Source organism: Cannabis sativa, chromosome X (genome assembly GCF_029168945.1).
Source record: "Cannabis sativa cultivar Pink pepper isolate KNU-18-1 chromosome X, ASM2916894v1, whole genome shotgun sequence".
Taxonomy (NCBI): domain Eukaryota; kingdom Viridiplantae; phylum Streptophyta; class Magnoliopsida; order Rosales; family Cannabaceae; genus Cannabis; species Cannabis sativa.
The window spans coordinates 34,421,487-34,430,285 of NC_083610.1; the positions used below are offsets into that span (position 1 = coordinate 34,421,487).

An 8,799-nucleotide genomic window follows, 5' to 3' on the forward strand; every position below is an offset into this window, starting at 1 on the left:
TTTTTGGGACTCTATTTTGCCGCTTAGGCCGGCTAAAAGAAAAGGACTTGTAATAATATTTTGTAAATGTTTTTGGGATCCCAACTTCTGTAACTTTTATTTTATAAAGTTTAAAATATTACAAGTTTATTTCCATTGCTATTGTTATTAAAGTTTCAATTCTGCGCTAATTTTATTAGTAATCCCATTTAGAGGATTAGGGTTTCATAAGTATCTTGGGTAACGTGCCTAATTATTTAGGGCGTTACAATTTGGTATTAGAGCGCCAAGGTTTTAAACTTCCTGTAGACCGGCCGAACATGTACATTCATCGTCAGAGACAAGCTCAACTCATAGTGCAGTAAGTATTGAGAGTAAATACTTTATTTTTTGTGAGATCATTTGTTTACCGCTTTCCATTTTAGGAAGTATGTAAGCATCTAAAGTATTTATGTGTTATGTGATGCCATGCTTTAAATGCTATTTGATTAATGAATATTTATATGGGGTAAATAGATGAGTTAAGGTTTAAGGCAATAAGTGCGTAAGTATGGTATTAGTGCTTAACTCGATAGGATTGTTGATTATAGGGGTACTAGTAATGGACCCTCCGCAATCATCTAGACCACATGGCGAGCAAGTAGAGCCTGGGGCTGCCCAAACCGATCCACTGGCACCGCCTTCACCTCCGTAGAATCCGGGGGTTGGTAATGTAAATCCTCCTGCCAATTGGAACCAAATGTTTCAAGAAATGCGAAGTGTCATACTTCGTCAAGAAGAAGAGTTGCGACGATTAAGGCAACCGGCTGCCCCTCTTGATCAAGTGTTACCACCAACACCTCTGCCAGTGGTGGGTAACCAGGGGTTTGTTATGCCGCACCGAGATTCTGTGTTTGAGCGGTTCGTGAAGCTGCAGCCTCCGAATTTTTCGGGAGGTATTGTTATAATAAAGGTCGACCAGTGGATGAGCACTGTTATCTGTATCCTCGATAATATGGGGGTGACGGGAGCTGAAAGAGTGAACTGTGCAGCCTTCATGTTACAAGATCATGCCCGCGTCTGGTGGGATATCATGGGCCAAACCCGGGATGTCAGTGTAATGACCTGGGAAGAATTTAAAAGTTTGTTTGAAGAAAAGTTTTACAACATCGCTGTGAGAACTTCACACATGGAGGATTTTGTGAAGCCTACTCAGGGAAATATGTCTGTGGCCGAATACACCCAAGAGTTTGATCAGCTGTCTAAGTTTGCTGGTGATCTGGTGCCCATAGATTTCACCAAAAAACAAAAGTATGTGAGAGGACTGAATGCCACAATCAGTCGAGACTTGAAGATTACCACTTCACATGACAATTTGTACAAGAAAGTGGTAGAGCTAGCCATGATTGCTGAGGAGGCTGAGCAACATGTTGCAAAAGTATAGACTACAAAGGATGCCGTCACGGCATCGAAACCTTCTGCTAGTGGTAATGTCAGTAAGGGGACCGACAGTGGCAACCCTGATCACAAAAGGAAGGTTGAGGCTTCCGGAGTATCTGGGGGCAATAGAAAGTTTCGAGGAAACAGAGGTGGCCGTCACGGTCACAGGTCCTCATTTCGATTACATCTTGATTGTGCTAAATGCAAGAAACACCATCCGGGTGAATTTCGGGCCAAGGCATTTTTCCAATGTGGCGTGGTGGGCCACTTTATCAGAGATTGTCCTCAGGCCAAGAAAGAGGAGCCTAAGAAGAATACTATGTAGAACCCGGGACAACTTTTTACCATGACTCAGGCTGACACTGATGCTAGTTCGTCAGTTGTGACAAATCAGTTGTCTAATAATGGTTGTTCTTATACTGTGTTGTTTGATTCGGGAGCTACTCACTCTTATGTGTCGAGTAGAGTTATTGAAAGTTTCCATAAGGCATGTGATATCTATGCTTCGGGGTTTGGAACACTGTTACCCTCGGGAGACCTTATTGTATCCACTAGGTGGATTCGTTCTTTGTCCTTCTGGATTGACGGTTGTGAATTGACCGCCAATCTAATTGAATTGCAATTATCTGATTTTGACATAATCCTCCGAATGGATTTTCTGTCTAAGTATGGGGCAACGATCGGCTGTAAGCGGACAATGGTAGTGTTTGAGCGCGATAGTGCTAACCCAGCGGTGTTCGTGGGTAAGATTCAAGGGGTACGCATACTGTTAGGTTATATTTAGCCTATGTTTCGGGTCTATTGGTATCTTTTAGAGCGGCTTTACGCTTGATTTTCCTTGTTTCAGGTTCTTGGGGTATCAAAGTTCAAATTCAGTCAATTGATGAAAAGAGGGGACAAACTGGTGAAAAATCGGTAAAATCTGCTCTTCGGGTGTCAGTAGTCGCGACCATGGATCGTGCTAGTCGCGACCCTTTTTTCTGTGTTGGCGACCACGGTCGCGACTTGAAGATTTGGCAGAACTTATGGTTTTCGAGGTTTTCCTGTAGTCGCGACCAGCCTTTAAGTTGGTCGCGACCAGGTACGGAAAACGCAGTCTTTGACCTAATTCAGATATTTTCCCAATTGGAGGCACACCTTTCATTCCTATATAAGGAACACGATTCAGAAGGTCAAATTAAGCAGAAATAGACCTGAATAGTGGATGAAAGTGGAGAAGAAGCTATCTTGAAGACCCGGAGCGATATCACCTTCTAGTTTCTTTCTTTTACCCTTATTTCTTTCTTTTATGTCTATTGTTGTTTCAGATTTAATCATGGATGTTTTTATTGTTTTTATGAGCTAAATTTCCCATTAAGGGAGGATGATGAATGTTGTTTAAGTTTGTGCTTAGTTAATAAATAATTGTCATTCCTCCATCTTGATTGTGAATGCTATCTATATTTGTGTTTAATTCCATGTGCAAGATTGATCACCTTTTACATGTTTAATGATCTCAATTCGAAATCTGAAAAGTGAGAATTGAGAATGCTAAAATTGGATAGTCTAGGTTTTGATGTGAAACGAAAGTATTTACATAGCCTTAGTGATAAAAAGATTATTGCTTAATGTTGATTTCATGTTGGTTTAATTAAGAAGTTAATTAGAGAACATGAGATTTAGAACCTAAAAGATCTGAAAAGAGTTAGGTTAATTCATAATTCGTCATTCACATTGAGAAAAGGATAGCAATTAGGTATTAACATTGGTAACTTGACAACAGTTTACAACTCCCTAATCTCTCATCTTGATTAATCTTCATTTATTCTTTTAATTTTCTGAATTGTTTTATTTAATTCACCAAAAGTAATGTTTTACCAGATAGAATCATAAGTATAATTTAGTAGTACTTAGTCGAATTCCCTGTGGTTCGACCTCACTTGCGTGAGCTACTACTTGATTGCGTATACTTGCGTAGTGATCATAATTTTCTTAACAAGTTGTTGACGCTGATGCCGGGGAATTGTTTAAAGATTAATATTACACAAAATTATACTAACTTCTACTTTGGTATATTTTCTCTTGCTGAATTTCTAACCTTTCTCTTGCAAAACTGTTCTTATCTATTCCAGGTATTTTGAGTGCATGCGCGCGAGGCAACAGTTATGTACCCGTTGACCCTGAAATCGAGAAAACTTGTAGGAGAAACCGAAGGAACAAGAGGCAAGAAAGAGTTTCAGCAACTGCTGAAACATAAGAAATCATGGCTGCTAATGTGAATGCTAATGCCGCAAATAACGGTAATAATGGTGGTGTCGTTGAAGATCAAGCTAATGGCCGTAGCTTGAGAGATTACATTCTCCCTACTCTTACGGGAGTGCAGTCATGTATCAAGCCGCCGGCTGTGGATGCTAATAACTTTGAGATCAAACCTGGCATACTTCAAATGGTGCAGTCCTCAGTTCAATTTGGTGGCCTCCCTTCTGAAGATCCTAATCTCCATCTCTCGAACTTCATGGAACTTTGTGAGACTTTTAAAGTCAATGTAGTTAGTGATGATGCAATTCGTCTGAGGCTGTTTCCATTCTCGCTCAAAGAACGAGCCAAAAGCTGGTTGAATTCCCTGCCACCCAACTCTATTGCCACCTGGAATGATTTGGCAACGAATTTTTTGTCAAAGTTCTTTCCTCCAGCAAAGTCTGCCAAGCTGCGAGGAGAAATCAACAACTTCTGTCAACAAGATAATGAATCTCTCCATGATTCTTGGGAGAGGTTTAAGGATCTGATCAGAAAGTGCCCTCATCATGGTATAGAGAAGTGGATGCTGGTTCATAACTTTTACAACGGGTTGGTTGGTAACACTAGAACTCTTATAGATGCAGCAGCTGGTGGAGCATTTATGAGAAAGAGTGCAAATGAGGCTTATGATCTGTTGGAGGAGATGGCTCTAATCAATCAGCAGTGGCCAACTGAAAGGAGTCAAATGAAGAAGGTAGCTGGTGTGCTGGAGGTTGATGCCATTACAAAGCTGACAGCTCAGGTTGAGGCCCTAACAAAGCTGATCGCAGGGCAAGCCAAACAAGCTCAAGTGGTTTGTGAGATATGTGGAGGTCCCCATTAGTTTTCTGAGTGTCAAGCAGATGTGGATGATTTGCCAATGGATGAAGCAAAAGCCATTGGAACTTATTCTTAGAACAACAACAACAACTATGGGTTCAACCAAGGAGGTAACCGAAGGAACAGTGGGTTCTATCAGCAACGAAATCAGAACCAGACACAGAACCAACAGTATACTCAGCAACAAACCTCTGGTGGAAATTCTAGTTTGCAAACAGATTTATTGCTACAATTCATCACTGAAACTAGATCTTCAATTAAAGACTTGTAGACTCAAATGGGCCAACCTGCAACTCAAGTAGCAACCCGTCTTCAAGGAAATTTTCCTAGCACAACTGAAGTCAATCCCAAAGAAAACTGCAAGGCAATTACCCTGAGGAGCGGTAAGAAATATGATGGGCCTGAATTGACACAACTAGTAGATGAGGAGATTAAAGTTCAGCAAGTGCCAATCCCAACATCAAAAGTAGAGAAGGCTACTGATAGCCCAGCACCACCACAACAGTCTCCACCAATCAGTATTGATCATCATGTGAAAATACCCTATCCTCAGAGACTCCGAAAGACCAATCTAGACAAGCAGTTCACCAAGTTTCTAGAGGTTTTCAAAAGACTACACATTAACATTCCCTTTGCTGAAGCTTTAGAACAGATGCCGAGTTATGTGAAGTTCATGAAGGAGATTCTGTCAAAGAAGAGAAAGATGGAGGACTATGAGACAGTGGCTCTAACTGAAGAGTGCAGCGCTATTTTGCAAAAGAAACTCCCTCCCAAACTCAGAGATCTAGGGAGTTTCACTATTCCTTGTACCATTGGGAGAATTGAAGGAATAAATGCACTATGTGACTTGGGAGCCAGCATTAACTTGATGCCTCTGTCAGTGTTTAAAAGATTGCAGTTGGGAGAAGCAAAGCCAACCACGGTAACTCTACAATTGGCGGATCGATCACTAGCTCATCCTAGAGGAGTCATTGAGGATGTGTTAGTCAAGGTTGACAAGTTCATCTTTCCAGCTGACTTCATTGTTCTGGATATGGAAGAAGATAGCAATGTCCCAATCATTCTTGGGAGACCATTCTTGGCAACTGGCCAAGCCTTGATCGATGTTCAGAAGGGTGAATTAAAGCTGAGAGTCCAAGGAGAAGAAGTGGTCTTTAATGTGTTAAAGGCAATGACATACCCAAAGGCAAGTGATAAGTGTCTCTTCATTGATTTGATTGATACAATTGTGAGTGAGAAAAAGCTGCTAGATGATCCTCTCGAATTGAGCCTAACTGAAGATGAATTGACGGAGCAAGAGGGACAAGATGTAATGGGTTATGTGAAATGGCTTGATTCCTATGGGCCATTGAACAGAAGGTATTATGAGGAGTTGGGAGTAGTGCCAAAAGAGCTGATACCATATACTGAAAAACCTCCAGAGCTTGAGTTGAAGGTGCTTCCTAGTCACTTGCGGTATGAGTTTTTAGGTGAAGATAAAAAGCTGCCAGTTATTGTGTGAGCTTCTCTTTCTGATGTGGAAACTGATAGATTGCTAAGAGTACTCCGAGCGCACAACAAGGCCATTGCTTGGACACTAGGTGATGTCAAGGAAATCAGTCCTTCAACTGTGATGCACCGAATCTTGATGGAAGAGAATGCTAAGCCAACAATTGATGCACAACGTAGACTCAATCCACCTATGAAGGAAGTTATCAGAAAAGAAGTACTCAAGTGGTTGGATGTTGGAGTGGCCTATCCCATCTCAGATAGTAAGTGGGTTAGCCCTGTGCAAGTAGTTCCAAAGAAAGGTGGAATGACCGTGATCAAGAATGAAAAGAAAGAGTTGATTCCCACAAGAACAGTCACTGGGTGGAGGATTTGCATTGATTATAGGAAACTCAACAAAGCAACCCGAAAAGATCACTTTCCCTTGCCCTTCATTAATTAAATGCTAGACAGATTGGCGGGGCAAGAATGTTACTGTTTTCTTGATGGCTACTCTGGATACCACCAAATAGTCATAGCACCTGAAGATCAGGAAAATACTACTTTCACATGTCCCTACGGTACTTTTGCTTTCAAAAGAATGTCATTCGGATTGTGCAACGCCCCTGCTAGTTTTCAAAGGTGTATGATGGCTATCTTTTCAGACTTAATTGAATCCTGTATTGAGATCTTTATGGATGATTTCTTGGTCTTTGGCTCCTCCTTCGATCATTGCTTAGAAAATTTTGAAACGGTGCTTATAAGATGCGAGAAGTCTAACTTGGTGCTAAACTGGGAGAAGTGCCACTTTATGGTGACAGAAGGAATTGTTCTGGGACACAAAATTTCAAAAGCAGGAATTGAGGTGGACAAAGCTAAAGTTTCAACAATAGAGAATTTGCCACCTCAAGTTTCTGAGAAAGGAGTAAGGAGTTTCTTGGGACATGCTGGTTTCTACCGAAGATTTATTAAGGACTTCTCAAAGATCTCCAAACCATTGTCCAATTTACTTGTTAATGGCGATCCATTTGAGTTTGGAGAAGATTGTTTAAAGGCATTCCAGGTTCTAAAAGAAAAATTGATTTCAGCACCAATAGTCACTTCACCAAATTGGGAGTTGCCTTTCGAGTTGATGTGCGATGCAAGTGATTATGCAATCGGAGCGGTCTTGGGTCAAAGGGTTGACAGGGTGTTTCACACAATCTACTATGCTAGCAGAACGCTGAATGATGCTCAACTAAATTATGCCACTACAGAGAAAGAGATGCTGGCAATTGTGTTTGCTTGTGATAAGTTCCAACCCTATCTAATTGGGAATAAGGTTATTGTCTATACTGATCACTCAACGATCAAATACCTTATGAGCAAGAAGGATGCAAAGCCAAGATTGATTCGGTGGGTACTTCTACTTCAAGAGTTTGACTTAGAGATAAAGGACAAAAAGGGCACTGAAAATCTGGTAGCAGATCACCTGTCAAGACTAGAGCTGGAAGAGAGCCAGAATACGAAAGAGGTACAGATAAATTAGCAATTTCCTGATGAACAACTCTTTAATGTGAGGGAAAATCTGATGGTACCGTGGTATGCTGATTATGTCAACTTTTTGGCTGCAAAAATAACTCCTCCTGAGCTTTCACATCAACAATTGAAGAAGTTCTTTTCTGAGGTGAAACATTATTATTGGGAAGAGCCAATCCTCTACAAGCACTGCGCTGATCAGATAATTAGAAGATGTGTGCCTGAAGAGGAGATGTATTCTATCCTAAATCATTGTCATGCTTTACCATGTGGAGGACATTTCAGTGGGACCAGAACTGCTGCTAAGGTGTTGCAGAGTGGATTCTTTTGGCCAACACTCTTTAAGGATGCTAGTACTTTTGTGAAGGCATGTGATCGTTGTCAACGTACAGGTAATATCTCAAGGAGAAACGAAATGCCTTTAACAGGAATCTTGGAAGTGGAATTGTTTGATGTGTGGGGAATAGACTTCATGGGTCCGTTTCCTTCATCTTTTAGCAATCAGTACATCTTATTGGCTGTGGACTATGTTTCTAAATGGGTTGAAGCTGCAGCAACACCACAGAATGATGGTAAAACAGTTCTCCGCTTTCTTCAAAAGAACATCTTCACTCGGTTCGGTACTCCTCGAGCAATCATAAGCGATGAAGGGAGTCACTTCTGCAACAAATAGTTTGAAGCACTCCTTTCAAGATATGGTGTCCGACATCGAACTGCTTTACCATACCATCCCTAGAGTAATGGTCAAGCTGAAATTTCTAATCGGGAGATAAAGACGATTCTAGAGAAAACAGTGCAGAGATCAAGGAAAGACTGGTCAAGAAAGTTAGATGACGCATTGTGGGCGTATAGAACAGCTTTTAAAACACCGATTGGCATGTCACCATATCGGTTGGTGTTTGGAAAGGCTTGTCATCTGCCGGTGGCGTTAGAACATAAAGCTTTTTGGGCCATGAAGACTCTCAACATGGAATTGAAAGCTGCAGGAGAGAAAAGACTACTGCAATTGAATGAACTAGAGGAGTTTCGTAATGAGGCCTATGAGAATGCAAAGATCTACAAGGAGAGAACCAAGAAGTGGCATGACCAAAGCTTAGTTAGGAAAGAGTTTCAACCTGGGCAGCAAGTGTTACTATTCAATTCAAGGTTGAAGTTGTTTCCTGGTAAGCTGAAGTCAAGGTGGTCAGGACCATTTAACGTGGTCAAGGTGTTTCCCTATGGAGTTGTGGAGTTAAAAGGTGAAGGTCCAGCAACCTGCAAAGTTAATGGACAGCGTTTGAAGCTCTACTTGGGAGGTCAATTTGACCAAGCCAAGTCCGA

General features: G+C 41.3%; 1 protein-coding gene and 1 non-coding gene across 2 annotated transcripts; one reads left to right on the forward strand and one right to left on the reverse strand.

Moving 5' to 3' along the window:
* Positions 1-973: 973 nt before the first annotated feature.
* Positions 974-1,723, forward strand: LOC115723231 (uncharacterized). Its single transcript, XM_030652668.2, has 2 exons — positions 974-1,273; positions 1,403-1,723. Exons 1-2 carry the CDS (start codon positions 974-976, stop codon positions 1,721-1,723), a joined length of 621 nt encoding a protein of 206 aa, XP_030508528.2.
* Positions 1,724-4,081: 2,358 nt separating this feature from the next.
* On the reverse strand, positions 4,082-4,188 carry LOC115703383 (small nucleolar RNA R71). The gene has a single exon (XR_004009151.2). It is a non-coding gene; the product is annotated as a small nucleolar RNA R71 (small nucleolar RNA).
* Positions 4,189-8,799: the final 4,611 nt, after the last annotated feature.

Excerpts from the sequence above, each read along its gene's own strand:
- LOC115723231 (XM_030652668.2), top strand. The coding sequence starts at position 974 with ATGGGGGTGACGGGAGCTGAAAGAGTGAACTGTGCAGCCTTCATGTTA. Across the intron at positions 1,274-1,402 it reads TCACCAAAAAACAAAAGTAT|ACTACAAAGGATGCCGTCAC; the intron begins GTGAGAGGACTG and ends GCAAAAGTATAG.